The sequence below is a fragment of the Vulpes lagopus genome, chromosome 7 (assembly GCF_018345385.1).
Source record: "Vulpes lagopus strain Blue_001 chromosome 7, ASM1834538v1, whole genome shotgun sequence".
NCBI classification, from domain to species: Eukaryota; Metazoa; Chordata; class Mammalia; order Carnivora; family Canidae; genus Vulpes; species Vulpes lagopus.
In genome coordinates this window covers 10096700-10113016 of record NC_054830.1, presented here as the reverse complement: position 1 = coordinate 10113016, position 16317 = coordinate 10096700, and the positions used below count along the sequence as shown (strand labels likewise).

General features: G+C 46.6%; 1 protein-coding gene across 2 annotated transcripts; it reads right to left on the bottom strand.

The window, feature by feature from the left end:
• Positions 1-369: 369 nt before the first annotated feature.
• CLEC17A (C-type lectin domain containing 17A) lies at positions 370-12162 on the bottom strand. 2 transcript variants are annotated; one of them, XM_041760785.1, is made up of 12 exons: positions 12088-12162; positions 11865-11945; positions 10146-10178; positions 10007-10057; positions 9883-9924; positions 9671-9712; positions 8565-8696; positions 8417-8479; positions 6511-6606; positions 6150-6301; positions 5205-5314; positions 370-1639 (listed from the first exon to the last, which is right to left on the bottom strand). In XM_041760785.1, the coding sequence occupies exons 1-12, from the start codon at positions 12125-12127 to the stop codon at positions 1507-1509; spliced, it is 975 nt and encodes a 324-aa protein (XP_041616719.1). In that variant the 5' UTR covers positions 12128-12162; the 3' UTR covers positions 370-1506. The 2 variants fall into 2 exon arrangements, with proteins under 2 accessions (XP_041616719.1, XP_041616718.1); XM_041760784.1 differs by lacking the exon at positions 12088-12162 and having other exon boundaries at positions 10007-10178; positions 11865-11951.
• Positions 12163-16317: the final 4155 nt, after the last annotated feature.

Genomic DNA, 16317 nt, shown 5'->3' with positions numbered 1-16317 from the left:
AGGGTGTGATCCGGGGTCCTGAGATCAAGTCCCACATCTGGCTCCCCAGATGTAAGCCTGCTTAGCCCTTAGCCCTCTTAGAGACTACCTTAGTCTCTGCCTCTCTCTGCGTATCTCTCATGAATAAATAAATAAAATCTTTTTATAAAATAAAATACAAAGAAGAGAATAGGACACAGATACACACAAGGGGAAGTCCCTGTGAAGGCACAGGGAGAAGAGGGTCATCTAGAAGTCAAGGAGAGACCCCTCACCAGAAACCAACTACTTTGACACTTTTACCTCTGACGTCAGCCTCCAGAACCATGAGATAATACATTTCTCTCACTTAAGCCAGTCTATGGTGCTTTATTATGGCATCCCCAGCAAACTAACACAGTGGGCAAGTTCACGCAGTCAACACAGTTCACACAGTGAACTGACATTTTGAGTACTAACATTACAAGAGCTAATAGCCCAAGAAGGTCCACTCAGAAGTAAAATGAATTACTTCATCAAAGATCTTTACAAACCACAAACAGCCTAAAGGCACATGCAGGTAGATATATCCACTGCTGTCCTGAGAATCTGACCACACATTAAGTCTTGCTTTTCAGCTGGTCTGATTTCTAGAAGTTTCACAAGTCTTGGCAGAGGCCTGATTCTGTCACCTTAGTTGGGCAAACCTCACCTGGGACATTGAGAAAATTGCCTGTCAAGAATAATTTTTCCCCACCTGCTTCCCAGAAGCTGCTCCACATCAGGCAGGCATTAAGGGAGCCCTGTCCCAACACACCATGGTCCAGTGGAACCAGGGTATTTTCAGCTCCAGCTCAGTCATTGTCAGACCCAGAGCCCTCAGGGCCAGCACTGCTTCCTAAGAGCCACATTCAGGGACTTGGTGAGCTTCTTCAGACCCCAGAACTAGGAGACAACCTCTAAGACCCAGTACCCCTCCAGCTCACTACCTGCTACAGACTGCATTGTGTGCCCTCACTCAATTCATTTGTTAAATCCTAAGCCTCAATGTGATGGTATAAGGAGATATTGCCTTTTGGGGGGGGGGGGTGATTAGGTCATGAGGATAGAATTCTTGTGCCCTTATAACAAGGACCCCAGAGAGCTCTCACCCTTTCCAGGATGAGAGAACACCACATGAAGATGGCCATCTATGAGTCAGAAAAGTGGGCCCTCACTAAACACTGTGCCTTGATCTTGGACTTCCCAGCTTCTATAACCTCAATAAATAAATCTGTTGTTTATAAGCCATCCAGCTTACAGTATTCTGGTATAGCAGCCTGAACAGACTAAGACATCATCTGATTGAACAAGCCCTCAAGTCCTCGTAGAAATGCTCTCACTTGCACCCTGGGAGACTTGCAACATCCAAGCTCCTGGTTGCATCTTAGATATAACCATGTCGGTCCATGGAGAGGTAGAATCTTCCGTGGAAAGGCAGGAGGTACTCATTACCCAAGAGCCAAGGGGCACTGGGTATAGACCCACACCCACCCCCAGCTGTGGGGTTCAACAGGAACATTTCCTCTCACAAATCCAATATGTGGTCTTGTCACAAGACAGATCATTCCAGGTGCCCCCTTTGTTCATGCTGGCACAGTCCTCATCATGGAGGTTGTTGGGTTCCTCTGGGTCCCAAAAGCTGGAAGGAAGAAAATTGGACATGGGGAGGGATGAATAGGTGGAGCACAGGGCAGGGCAGAGGGGAGTATTTCAGAGCATTATATGTGATACTCTGACAGTGGATACATGACATTGTACAACACTTGGAGTGGACCCCAATGTAAATTCTGGATTTGAGTTCATAATAATATATCCATATGATTCACCAATTATGACAAATGTGCCACACAGAATGCAAGAGGTTAATATGAGGGGAAACTGTGCAGGAGAGAAGGAATATAGGAAATATTTCTCTGTACCTTCTGTTCAAATTTTCTGTAAAGAATAGTCTATTAATTAAAGAAAGAATATGGCGGGGGAGGGGGGAGAGGAAAGGCCTTCATGGTTCAAGGCTCTCCCATCCTAATCATCTCTTCAGCTTTTCAGAATTACCTAAAGCTGCCATTCTACCCGCTTCATACCCAGTTTGTCTGCCTTAACTCAGTCCCACCTCCCCATTCACCAGGACAGTCTCCTGCTCCTGAATCTGTTTCTTGCATCTGCTGTCAGTTTCTACCTCCTCTTACAAAGAATCCTTCCTTCGCCCCACCAATTCTCCCAACCTTCCAGGTACTGTAATGTCTTAGATCACATTCCCTTAAAGCGGAGACTGCTTTGGAGATTCAGGTGCATGGGATTTATTAAGGGATACTCTCAGGAGAGAAGGAGTAGAAGAAGCAGGATGGGCCAAGAGTAGGAGTTGAGCAGGGATGTGGGTTCAGCCCAATCTGATCTGACTGGGAGCTGTGGAGTATAAGTAGCACCACAGGGTTGTCTGGACTTGTGACAAAGGGTCCAGGCTTCTCTCAGCTGCTCGTTGGCTATGGACTGACCCCACTGGCAGTGGAGAAATCTTCTAGATGGGCAGACCTCCATTCAACAGAGGACAACTCTCTAGAGAAAGCATAACGCGAGCCTTTAGCAGCCCTAGCCCTGCTAAGGGAGGGCCACACCACGCCTTCTCTCTTCACAGAGCTGTGCCTTCTTCCAGGAATCTTTTTTTTTTTTTTTTTTTTAGATTTTTATTAATTTATTTCAGAGGGAGAGAAAGAGAAAGAGAGAGTACAAGTGGAAGGGGCAGAGGGAGAGACAATCTCAAGCAGACTTCCTGCTGAACACAGAATCCAACAGGGGGCTGGATCTCACCAACCTCATGACCTGAGCTGAAACCAAGAGTCAGACATTTAACCAACTGTGCCACCCAGGCACCCCATTCTTCCCGGAATCACTAATAAAAAATGAGATCCCCTGCCAGAACACTAATATCCCTAATATATAAAGAGCTCTTAGAAATAAATAAAAAGGGGCACTTGAGTGGCTCAGTGATTGAGCATCTGCCTTTCGCTCAAATCATAATCCCAGGATCCTGGGATCTAGTTCCACATCAGGCTCCCCACAGGGAGCTTGCTTCTCCCTCTGCCTATGTTTCTGCCTCTCTCTGTGTCTCTCATGAATAAATAAATAAAATCTTTAAAAAAAAGAAAGAAAGAAAGAAAGAAAGAAAGAAAGAAAGAAAGAAAGAAAGAAAGAAAGAAAGGGCAGCCTGGGTGGCTCAGCAGTTTAGCGCTGCCTTCAGCCCAGGGTGTGATCCTGGAGATCCCGGATCGAGTCCCATGTCGGGCTCCCCGCATGGAGCCTGCTTCTCCCTCTGCCTGTGTCTCTGCTTCTCTCTCTCTCTCTCTCTCTCTCTCTCTCTCTCTCTCTGTCTCTAATGAATAAATAAAATCTTTAAAATAAATAAATAAACAAAGAAAGAAAGAAGAAAAAAATCCCAATATAAAAATATACCAATGATGTGAATAAACATTTCACAGAAAAGCCACTACCTAAAGCTATTAAACATATGAGAAGATGCCCAATCTCAGTCATTATAAGAGAAATGCAAATTAATACTATATTGTGATTCCATTTTCACCTACAATTTAGCCATCAAAATTACAAAAATTGGATGAATTTTTGGTGAAGAAAACCATAGTCAAGCCAGCAAAAGAATAAATTGATATAACCACTATGGGGGGCAATTCGTTAGCAACTACTCAAAACACAAATACATACACTCTTTGAGAAAGTAACGCATAACAGCTAAGAGTATAGACCTTAAAGCTAGGTTGAAAGCACATGAGAAAATGCTCCGCATCACTGGCCATCAGGGAAATACAAATCAAAACCACAATGAGATACCACCTCACACCAGTGAGAATGGGGAAAATTAACAAGACAGGAAACCACAAATGTTGGAGAGGATGTGGAGAAAAGGGAACCCTCTTACACTGTTGGTGGGAATGTGAACTGGTGCAGCCACTCTGGAAAACTGTGTGGAGGTTCCTCAAAGAGTTAAAAATAGACCTGCCCTACGACCCAGCAATTGCACTGCTGGGGATTTACCCCAAAGATACTGATGTAGTGAAACACCGAGACACCTGCACCCCGATGTTTCTAGCAGCAATGTCCACAATAGCCAAACTGTGGAAGGAGCCGCGGTGTCCATCGAAAGATGAATGGATAAAGAAGATGTGGTTTATGTATACGATGGAATATTCCTCAGCCATTAGAAACGACAAATGCCCACAATTTGCTTCAACGTGGATGGAACTGGAGGGTATTATGCTGAGTGAAATAAGTCAATCGGAGAAGGACAAACATTATATGGTCTCATTCATTTGGGGAATATAAAAAATAGTGAAAGGCTGAGAGGGGCACTTGACGGGATGAGCACTGGGTGATATGCTATATGATATGCTAAATATCACTGGGTGATATGCTATTTTGTATGTATATACACAATAAAATTTAAAAAATGAAATAAAGCTAGGTTGGTTGGCATTGCCACCTGCTAGCTCTCTGACCCGAGGCAGGTTGGTTAACCTCTCTGTGCCTCAACCTCCTTATCTTTGAAATGGAGATGATAAGAAATAAAATAAAATAAAATGGATATGATAATAATACTTTCGGGATCCCTGGGTGGCGCAGCGGTTTGGCGCCTGCCTTTGGCCCAGGGCGCGATCCTGGAGATCCGGGATCGAATCCCACGTCGGGCTCCCGGTGCATGGAGCCTGCTTCTCCCTCCGCCTGTGTCTCTGCCTCTCTCTCTCTGTGTGACTATCATAAATAAATAAAATTTTGGAAAAAAAAAAAAGATAATAATACTTTCCTTATAGGATTTTTTAAAAGATTAAATAAATGGGTTAATATATGTAAAGTACAGAGAGTCAGAGACAGAGATACAGAAATTCTGCTCATCCTTTTGGCAAATCAAAAGCTTCCTTTTCCTCCTGCCCTGTAGCCTTCTTTTCTCCAACCCCTCACCCCACCCCAACCATTGACCTGTGGACACGTTGTATTTGATCAGTTGTGCTAAAAGGAGATATTACAATGGAGGAACATTTCAAAGGTACAGAGACCAGAAGCCCTATAGGCAAAGCAAAATTAAAAAATGACCTTGGGCCTCCTCTTTCCTGCCTGACCTGGGATTGTAGAGAATCTTCTAGCTTGGACTGTACAAAGACCCACAGGGAGCAGAGGCGCCAAGAGCCCTCAATACTTGCCTCAGAGTGACAGGTGACCCATCCAGCCACTTCCAGTTCCCTTCATGGTCCCTGTCATTCAGCCCCAGCCAGTACACCCGTGGAGAGCCATGAGCCTTGGCCACAAAATTCTGCAAGTACAAACTCCACTCAGCCACCAGTTCGACTACATCCAATACAAATGGTCTAAAAACAGCAATTCAGAGCCAGAACTTGTCAGATTGAATTTAAAAACCAAGACCTAACTATATGCTGTTTACAAAAAAAAAAAAAAAAAAAAAAAAAAAACACTGAAAATAATGACATGGAGAAACTAATGTAAAAAGATGGGGAAAAATAAACCATGGCAAACATCTGGGCTCAAATCCCAGCTCTGACACTCACTAGTTGTGAGTGACCACAGGCCAGTTTCTTAAGTGTACTGTGCCTCAGTTTCTTCATCTGTGAAGTAAAAACCATGGACAAATGGTTTTACTATCTAGCTGTGGTAGCATCAAATCACTGCAGTTGCTTACAAAATGCCAATTCTGCTCCACAGGTAGGACTATTTTCGTACCGCCCAAAAGGAGGACTCGCCTTGTGAGCACAAGTAAGTGGAAGCTTTCAGAGTTGCCTTTCACCATCGAGCGACGGGGACTGTCTGTTACTTCAGCATAACATAACCTCTCCTGGCTCACACACTAACTTACAGGGTTATTGTGAGGATTATGTTCATGTAAGATGTAAGATGTTTGGAGTGCAGCCTGGAGAATAGAAAGTGCCGTGGTTTTATCTCCAGGTTAGAGAAAAAACAGAAACTCGGGATAAGAAACACAATCAGGATTTGAACTCAACTAGAGCCTGTCCTCTTAACCTTGCTATTAAAAGTCTTAGTGGCTCAAAGGCAATTCCAATTTCTCTCCATGCAGACCAGGGAAGGCTATGTGAATCCCACTGGTTCTCAAGGGCTCGGAAGGGACAGATCACCTGTTCAGCAAAGCTACTGATGATGACCAAATGAGAGTAATTCTCCTGGCAGAACTTCCGGGCTTCATCCCAGGACTTGGTGCTTGGGGAGAAGTAGTAACACTTGCCCTCAAAGGGAAGCCAACCCTCCGGACAGGTGACCCTGGTACACTCTGGGGACAGAAGAGGATGCTGTCAGAATGGCCCACAGAGTCAGAGCCACGTACATAGTGTGCCATATACAGTTGTGCAGGCTGTGCACTGCTCAGCTCCAGGGGCACCACTCAGATAGACTGCACTGAGAATTGCCCCCATGGATTCGTGCAGTGTGCCAGCTCTGTCATGCCCCCCATCTCAGGGTCGTTCCCCAAACCCCACTCACCTAATAAGCCCCGAAGTTCTCCTAGGGACTTGTTGGTGTTAGTTCTTACGTGGTCAATGTCCTTCTTCAGGCCAGCTAGTCCTGCCATGCCAGTCACTGTCAGCAGAGATGGGCTGGAAGGTTAGAAACCCAAACCTTCATCTACTCACCCATCCACCATGGACTGCAAACACACCAGACAGAAGTAAGATCTGTGCCAACCCCACCCCTCACCCTCTTTCTAGTGGGTGGTAGTAGAACTCAAAATGACACACACAGTGCCTAGAGGGTCCTCGAGTGGTTCAGAGGGACTGATGGTCTTGAGGAAGAGTGGAGATGGTGGACTTCCTGGAGGAAGTGGGTCTTGTTTTTCTTTAATTTTTATTTATTTGTTTGTGAGAGACAGAGAGAGAGAGAGAGAGAGAGAGGCAGAGGGAGAAGCAGGCTCCATGCAGGGAGCCGATGTGGGACTGGAGCCCAATGTGGGACTTGATCCCAGGTCTCCAGGATCATGCGCTGGGCAGAAGGCAGATGCTAAACCGCTGAGCCACCCAGGGATCCCCAGGAGGTGGGTTTTGAAGGAAGATAGTGACTCAGTATCTGTGAAAGGGAGAGGGAGACTCCACAGACAGGGGTCACCTTGAAAGCCAAAGTGCACGGGCAAGCGTGCTGGAGAAGGCTATAGTGGTAGAGGTCAAGGCAAACCTTACAGGAGCTAAAGTTCAAAGTAGGATGAGGTCCGATGTCCAGGGCCTTGAATGCTAAGCCAAGAGTTCCGTGTTGGACTCTGGGCAGTGAGAAGCCGTCAGTGGGTTTTGAGCAGAAGAGTGGCTTGATCTGAGATGCGCACAGAAGACATGCCCATAGGATGGAACAATTTTCAGACTTCAACAATCATGGTGAAGGCCATGCCAGCCCAGAAGACTTCTCTACAACTAATGCGTATATTCCCACTACTCCTACACAAACGTGCCTTCTTCCAGCCTGACACCCTTCTCTCTTACCCACTGCCATTCCCAATCCATCTCCAGGTCCAATCAGTTTTACCACCTAAACCTTTCTGCTCCACCCATTTCTCTCCATCCTCATGGCCACAACTCTCAGCCACCATCACCTCCTACCTGTCCAACTGCACCACCCTCCTCCCTTGTACTTATGATGCTACCTCCTACCACAGGGCCTTTGCATATACCTGAAACCCTCAACCTCTCACGTGGTTAATTTTTTTCTCTTCCTTCACTCAGCAGTAGCATCCATTCTCTAGGAAAACCCTGTATGACCCTCCCAAAGATAAGGTCAAGATCCTTATGAGATTTTTTCATAGAATCGTCTTCCTTTGGACTATTCATTGAGATGTGAAACTTTATATTCATTTGAGTGATAATTTGGTAAATGACTCTCAATACCTGTGCTTTCCAACAGAAATAAAATCTAAACCACATACACAATTTCAAATGTTCCAATGGCCACATATTCTAAGAGTCAAAAGAAGTGGGCAAAATTAATTTGAATATTATTTATTTATTCCAATCTATCCAAAGTATGATTTCAATGAGTAATCAATACTAAAGGTTATTATTATTAATATTGTTGAGGTATTATGCATTCTTTTTCTGTAGCAAGTATTTAACATTGATGTGTACTTTACAATTACTGTACATCTCAGTTCGGAATGACCACACTGCAACTGCTCAATAGCCAGTGACTCATGGCCACCATATTGGACAGTAGAGGTCTAGACACACACACACACATGCGCACACAGGAACAGGAACTATGCCTGATATGTTTACTATCTTACCCATGCCCTGATACCTAGCACAAAGCTTGGCAACGATGGAATTGGAAATGGTCTTGGAGTTGGGTTTGAGGGGTCATGTTGGGTGTTCAATATGCATGGCATGAAGGGTCAATTGAAAGCACTCACCGTTCTCTTGCCATGCCATCTGCTGAAAGGTCAATATCCTCAGCTCTTCCACCACCTCCTGGTCTATAAGGAAGAATCCATCTTGAGCCCAAGTCCTCTCATGCCCCATGATCAATCTCTCCCCATACCCCATCCTCTTTCTACTCACACTTAATCAGGGTCACAGCCAGACCAGTGCAGCCCAGGAGCAGCGACACCACCACCAGCAGACACAGGTACACCACCAGTCTCTCCTCCTGGTAGCACCCAGGACACCTGGACTTCTGACTGAGCTGGGACGCTGGAGTTGTTGGGGAATGAGGGTGGGGACAAAGAAACCTGTATTGGTGCTTCAGAGAATGAGGAAGAGACACTTGACCCTCTCTCCAAAAACAGAGGGACAGACATATATGGCCATGACTGTATCACCAGATGGGGTCAGCAAGGGAGTGTCAGGAGAAAAAACCCTGAAGAGGGGATCCCTGGGTGGTGAAACGGTTTGGCGCCTGCCTTTGGCCCAGGGCGCGATCCTGGAGACCCGGGATCGAATCCTATGTCGGGCTCCCAGTGCATGGAGCCTGCTTCTCCCTCTGCCTGTGTCTCTGCCTCTCTCTCTCTCTCTCTCTCTCTGTGACTATCATAAATAAATAATTTTTTAAAAAACTCTGAAGAGGTCCACAAGAGTACATACTGTGCTTCAGGGCCACCCCTCCCCAAATATAGCCCCCTCCCCATTTCCAAATGAAGCCACACCTCCATTCCCATCTCCACTTACAAACCCAATACCATCACCATAACCTAACACAACTACGCCCTAACCTAGAACACTGGAGAGAACTTACTGTGTGCCAAGCATCCTGTCACATCCTTATTATCTTATTGGATCCTCACCCTATGACACAGATGTAACTATAATTCCCAGTTTGCAAATAAGTAAACTGAGGACCTCTCCAAGTCCAGTGCTGCTCCTAACATTTATGATGCATGATCTAGACTCTCCAGCAGCCCCTGCCCAAGCTGCTCCCCATTCTAGGACCTTTGCATTGGGGACAGAGAATGTTTCCCATACCTCCTGGAAGTAGGAAGTGAGGCCTGAAGGGTATCAGGCAGTTACCCTGGGTCCCTCAGGATCTGGTCTAGATCAGAGAGGAGAAGCTTCTAAAGGAGACATTTCTCTGCTCCAAGGTCTCCTTCTGGGACTCTAGGTCTGAATCTAGCATACTTGCGACCATGAAAGGGAAGACAGAGGTACACCTGGAGGGCATGAGGACTTACTAGCTAGGGATGGCTGGAACGGAGGATGTGCCAGATTGACACCTGGGAGGAAGGGAGAGAAAGTTTATTCAAAAGTTGTAGAAAGACTGTCTTCCAAGATCAATACCTCCCCCATCCCATCTGATTTGTTCTCTGGTCAAAACTGGGGAACTAGAGGGAGGACTTCCAGATGTCCCCTCCCAGGCTTCTTAAAGGGTTTTCCCACTGCTCACCCAGTTGAGGAGATGTGCGAGTGACAGGGGTGATGTCCAGACCTAAAGAGGTCAGAAAGACAATGGTTATGCAGACCAGGGCTTCATCCAGGTAAACCTAAAGGCCCCAGCCCTAGATTCTCACCTTTGATCTTTGGGGACTTGTAGGGAAGTGGGGGGTTCTCTGTTTTCTTTCCTGGGGGAGGTAGGGGGAGGAATTGTTGCTCAGGCCCAGAGCAGGATAAGCCAGCACTGGGTCTCCTGTACCCCCAGCCCCAGCTCACCTGCCCTCGGAGGCCTAGGTGGAGCCATTGAATCTGTGAAAGAGAAGGTCAGAATTAGAACTGGTCTGAGGGTCGGAATAAGATCAGAGGCAGTAATGGAACCAGGACTAAGACTAAAATGGAGGGCTAGGGATAGGGTTGAACATGAGAATTGAATTGGGGTCAGGGATGGGGACAGGATTAAGAAAGAGCGACCAATCATCCTGGATCACCCAGGGCTTGCCCAGTTTTAAAACTGGAAGTGACAGGCACTGAGGGGGGCACTTGATGGGATGAGCACTGGGTGTTATGCTGTATGTTGGCAAATTGAACTCCAATAAAAAAAGAAAAGAAAAAAAATAAAACTGGAAGTCTCACATGCCAGGAAATCACTCAGTCCTGGGCAAACTAGGACAGCTGTTAACCCTAAGTTAAAGACACAAGTGAGTCTGGGCTAGAGTTGGAGTCAATGCTGTGGTTGGATGAGGATGGGACTGAAGATGGGTTGGGCACAGTGATGGACATGGGAGTAGGATTGTGATTTCGGATGTGGTGGAGATAAAGATTGGGACTGGAGCTGCACTGGGGTATGAGGGGAAGTCACAGTTAGGTTTTAGTTGTGTTGAAGTAAAATGATGACTTTGGATTTGGAAATAAAGATGGGGGTGGAGATTGGGCTGCAATTGGAGATGGGGAGGAGGCTAACTTTGGGGAAGGGGTGGCACTGATGATCAGTTGGTGGGGTCCCTCTTGGTGGTAGGTTTGAGGATTGTATTGGGACCAAGTGAGAGCTGGGAGACAAACAGCTGAGCCCAGTTCACCTCCTACCTCATTCTGGCCCCACAGTGCCCAGGGACCTCCCAGGTCAATCTCATTCCTGACTAAGAAGTGATGGATGTGGGGATCCCTGGGTGGCTCAGCGGTTTAGCCCCACCTTCAGCCCAGGGCATGATCCTGGAGACCCAGGATCGAGTCCCACGTCAGGCTCCCTGCATGGAGCCTGCTTCTCCCTCTGCCTCTCTCTGTGTCTCTTGTAAATAAATAAATAAAATCTTAAAAAAAAAAAGAAGAAGAAGTGGTGGATACAGCACCCCACCCCTCATGGAATGGCCACTGTCCAAGGCTACCAACACAACACAGTCAACACTCAGGGGCCCTGATGGGAGTTGGCTCAGGGAAATCTCAAAGCATTAAGTCTTTTTTTAAAACCTTCACTTTTATATCCACTTACCAGACTCTCGTTGAACCCTGGGCCAGGCATGGAGCACCCAGGTCTAAAAGTCAATCTGGGCCCAGAGTGTGAATACAAGGAGGTTGGGGAGCCACTGGTGCACTCACAGTTTTATGAAACACCAGCTTTCATGTCTCAGGACCTTTGCATCCTCCACTTCTCTACTGGGCTTCTCTTCCTAACAAACTCCAACTCATCCCTTAAATCCCACTCCAGTACCCCCTCCTCTGACCCCAATACTCCAATACTCCTACCACCTAATTCCCCTCAAGATTTCCTTATTCTCTTGATCGCTCCCTCCTCAGACCTGCTCACCTGAGGCTGTGCCCAGAACTGCCTCTCCCATCAGACAGAAAGATACTCCCACCAACATGGTACCTGGCACAAGCTGGATACACAGGAGGCTGACTCTGTGTCTCTCATGCCCAGGTAATGTCCCTTGGGGACCCAGCTTTCCCCAGGCCACAGGCCACACATCCCTTCTCCTGGCTTCTGAGAAGTCCTCTTACCTGGCTTGGGAGGAAGGTCCTTATAGGGTGGTGCCATGTTTTCATAATCATCACCATCATCATTGTCCTCCTCTCTGGTCCCTTCCAGAGGAAAGGCAAATGAGAGCCCAGCCCATTCCCTCCTGTGTCCCTCAGGCCCCAGGTTCCAGCCACAGAGTGGGGATACTGTAATCTGGGTCCCGATCATCCCTGACCCCCAGCTCAAGACTAGCCAGGACCATACCTTGCAGGTCCTGGCACCCAGAGTTCGTGTACATGTACATGGCTGCAGCTAACACAGGAGCCTGAGAAGGGAGAACCAGAGCTTGGCAGCTTCTACCTCCTAAGCCTCCAGCTCAGGTGCCTGAGGCTTCTCTCAGTTCCCTTTTTCGTCAAAAGTCAAGTACATGCAAATCCACTTTGAGGGGAACCACCCAAACCACACACACACACACACACCTTTCTTCCAGTTTGGATTCATACACAGAAGTGACAACGACAGTAACCCCTGCATTCATTCTATCAGGCCCCAGGTGGAAAAGATGGATAAGCTCCTTCCTTCATGGAAATTTCCATCAATACAGGACAGACACTGAACTAGTATAAATATAGAAATAAACAATATGGTTTGGGTTTTTATCGTATTTCCAATAGTCACTAAGCATTATTTAAAACACAGTAAGATAGGAGCGCCGGGGTGGCTCAGTTTGTTGAGCACCTGAATTCAGTTCAGGTCATGATCCCAGGGTCCTGGAAGAGAGTCCCATATCAGGATCCCTGCTGAGTAGGGAGCCTTCTTCTCCCTCTCCCTCTGCTGTGGCCTTGCCTGTGCTCTCTCGCTCTCTCTGACAAATAGATAAAGTCTTTGTAAAAAGTAAAAAACAATAAAATAAAACAGAGTAATGGGAGAGGTTGGGGCTAATGTAGAGAGATAAAGAGGGAGGGCCTCCTGGAAGCGACATTTGCAACAAAATGTTAAAGTGATAGGTGCTAAGTGCTCTCTCCTTCCACAGTGAAGTGCTGGGACACTGGTTCAGTTATCCCTGGCTGAATAATGATAGCAAGCTCTTATTATCTCGAAGTCTCTCTGGCTCTGAGTTCAAGAGCAGCTTAGCTGGGTAGTTCTGCCTCAGGACCTCTCATATGCACTCAGGAGGCTCCCTGGGGCTGCAGTCTCTGCCGGCTGGGCTGAGGCTGGAGGATCTGCTTCCAAGATGAAGCGCTCTCTCCGAGGGCTGATCAAGTGTCCCTCAATGTGGCAGAGGCCAACGTGGAAGCCTCTGCACCTTTTATGATTTTGCCATGCAAGTCACAAACTATGATCCTTTTTTCACATGAATCAGCTCAGTCATGGAGGGAGGGGACAACACGAGGATGTGAACAAGAAGATGTAAGGGTCATTGGGGGCTGGTCACCACAGTCTTATACACAGAACTTGCAAAGGAAGGTTTTTCGTGTGAGCTTGACATGGACTGGAAGCTATTTAAAAAGTGAAAATTAAAGACAGAAGTCTGTCCACCCCACAGGTAAAGCAAGGGATGAGGATCTGACTCGTAACCAAAACAGCAAGAAGCAAAAGCATGGATTTCGGGGAAGGGGCTGCAGGAGGAGTGGTTGCATGTTTCGATTCAGCACAGATGTGGGAGTTTCCTGTGAGCCAAGTGAAGGCGGTAAAACAACCAGGCTGGAGCCATTTGGAGTACTCATTTGGAGGACAGCCTGCCTGTGTTTCCCCAGAGGACCGCCATCAGCCTTTGGGGCCAACGGCCTCAGAATCATCCATGACTCCTCTCTTCTCTCATTCCATGACTCTGGCAAATTGAATTTTCAAAAGATGACAGCAACAGTATCTCCTTCTGCCACGTGTTCTTATGTGATGTGACCTTCCCATTCCATCAGAAAGTAGAGTCTGGGGGCTTCCCTGGTGGCTCAGTCGGTTGAACATCCCCAACTCTTGATCTCAGCTCCAGTCTCGATCTCAGAGTTTTGAGTTCAGGGCCACGTTGGGCTCCATGCTGGGTGTAGATCCTACTTAAAAAAATCTTTTTTTTATTTTTTATTTTTTAAAAGATTTATTTATTTATTTACTTATTTATTTATGATAGACAGAGAGAGAGAGAGAGAGGCAGAGACACAGGAGGAGGGAGAAGCAGGCTCCATGCCAGGAGCCCGACGTGGGACTCGATCCTGGGACTCCAGGATCGCGCCCTGGGCCAAAGGCAGGTGCTAAACTGCTGAGCCACCCAGGAATCCCCCCCAAAAAAATTTTTTAAATATAAACAAGTAGAATCCAATTCTCCTTCCCTTGAATCTGGGATGATGTTAGTGATTCCCTTGTAACCAAAAGAATGTGTCAGATGTGACAGTGGTCGTGCAGCTTCCACCTGGTTCAGTCAGAACACTTGCTCCCTGCCTTCATGTTGTGAGGAAACCCCAGTCACATGGAGGTGACCCACTCAACAGTCCCAGCTCAGGCTAGACTTCAAGTCATCCCAACCCAGGTGCTAGACATATGCATGAAGGCACCTCCTGATGTTTCTGGCCCTCAGAATAGTAGAGGCACATCCAGCCTGCTGAGTCTTCCCATCTCAGACCCCAGACATCATGGAACAGAAACCAGGTGTCCCTAACAGACCTTGTCCCAGGGAATCTGTAAGCATACTGAAGTGACCTTTTTTTTTTTTTTTTTTTTTTGCGATTAAGTTTGGGGTGGTTTGTTCAATACCGTAGAGATTGGAAATCTGGCAAACCTGTTAGAAATTCTGGTCAGCTCTGCTTTCATGATATACCCAACATCTGAGCTGAGCTCACCTCCCAGTCTGACCATCAGCAGCTTTCACCAGGATTACAGTAATAGCCTCCTCCTGGTCTGCCTGCTTCTGCCCTTGCCCTCATATCGTGGAACCCATAGAAGCAGAGAGGTGGTCGCCAGGGCCTGGGGGAGGAGAAACTTGGGTAGATATGTCTTAAGGGGTACAATGGTTTTTTTTATCTTTTTTTTTTTTTTTTAATTTATGATAGTCACAGAGAGAGAGAGAGAGAGGCAGAAACACAGGCGGAGGGAGAAGCAGGCTCCATGCACCGGGAGCCTGACGTGGGATTCCATCCCGGGTCTCCAGGATCGCGCCCTGGGCCAAAGGCAGGCGCTAAACCGCTGCGCCACCCAGGGATCCCAGGGGTACAATGTTTTAGTTATGTAAGATGAATAAGTTCTGGAGGCTTGATGTACAACAATGTGACTATAGTTGACAGTACTGTAGTGTGTACTTGAAATTTGCTATAAGGGTAGATCTTGGGTCCTCTCCACACAAGAAAGAAAAGAAAAGAAAGAAAAAAAAAGAAAGAGAAAAGAAAAGAAAAAGAAAAAGAAAAAGAAAGAAGAAGAAAGAAAAAGAAAGAAAGAAAGAAAGAAAGAAAGAAAGAAAGAAAGAAAGAAAGAAAGAAAGAAAGAAAGAAAGAAAGTCACCTGAGTGGCTCAGTGGTTGAATGTCTGCCTTTGGCTCAGGGCGTGATCCTGGGGTCCTGGGATCGAGTCCCACATCGGGCTTCCTGCATGGAGCCTGCTTCTCCCTCTACCTATGTCTCTGCCTCTTTCTGTATGTCTCTCATGAATAAATAAATAAAATCTTTATTTTTTAATAAAATCTTTTAAAAAAAAAAGAAAAAAGGAAGTGGTAACTATCAGGTGATGGATATATTGATTGGCTCAGTTGTGGTGAATATTTCACAATGTCCATGTATATCAGATCATCAGTTTGTACATCTTAAATATGCATGTAATATCTAATTTATCTTGGGGGCATAAAAGAAGTCCGAAGTCAAGGTGTTGGCACAAGCGCGCTCTTTCCAGAAGCTCTAGGGGAGAATCCTTTCTTGCCTCTTCCCCAGGCTCCTGGTCATTCCCTGGCTGGGGCCACGTCCCTCTGATGTCTGCCTCTGTGGCCACCCCTGCCTTTCCCTGTGTATGTCTGGGTCTCAAGCCTCTTTCTTCTTTCTCTGGAGCTTTATACCATGCTGGTGGCTTCGAAGATGCAGGAAGTGGCCATGAGCCGAGGAATGCAGCTCTAGAAGCTTGAAAGGGCAAGAAGACGGATTCTCCCACTAGATCCTCTGGGGGAATGTGGCCCTGGGGATAGCCAGTTTGGGCCCCATCAAACAATTTGAACTTCTGACCTCAAGAATGATAAAAGAGTCGTTACTGTTGTGTTAAGCCACTAAATTTGTGGTGATTTGTGACAGTAACCACAGGAAATGATTCCATACCGTAAGGGGCAAGACCCCAATTCTCCCTCTAAGGGGCCTTTCCTGCTAAAAGTAAAAGGAACCGCAATTCAAATTGGGCCTGAGAAACAAGGAAATCCCGCCAGGCCTGTATACAGGTTAAAATATCAGGCTGGGCTGCTGTAACAAGTTTAGAATAAGAGCAGCCTAAAATAGAATTTCTTGCCTCACAGATCAATATAAGCAACCCACA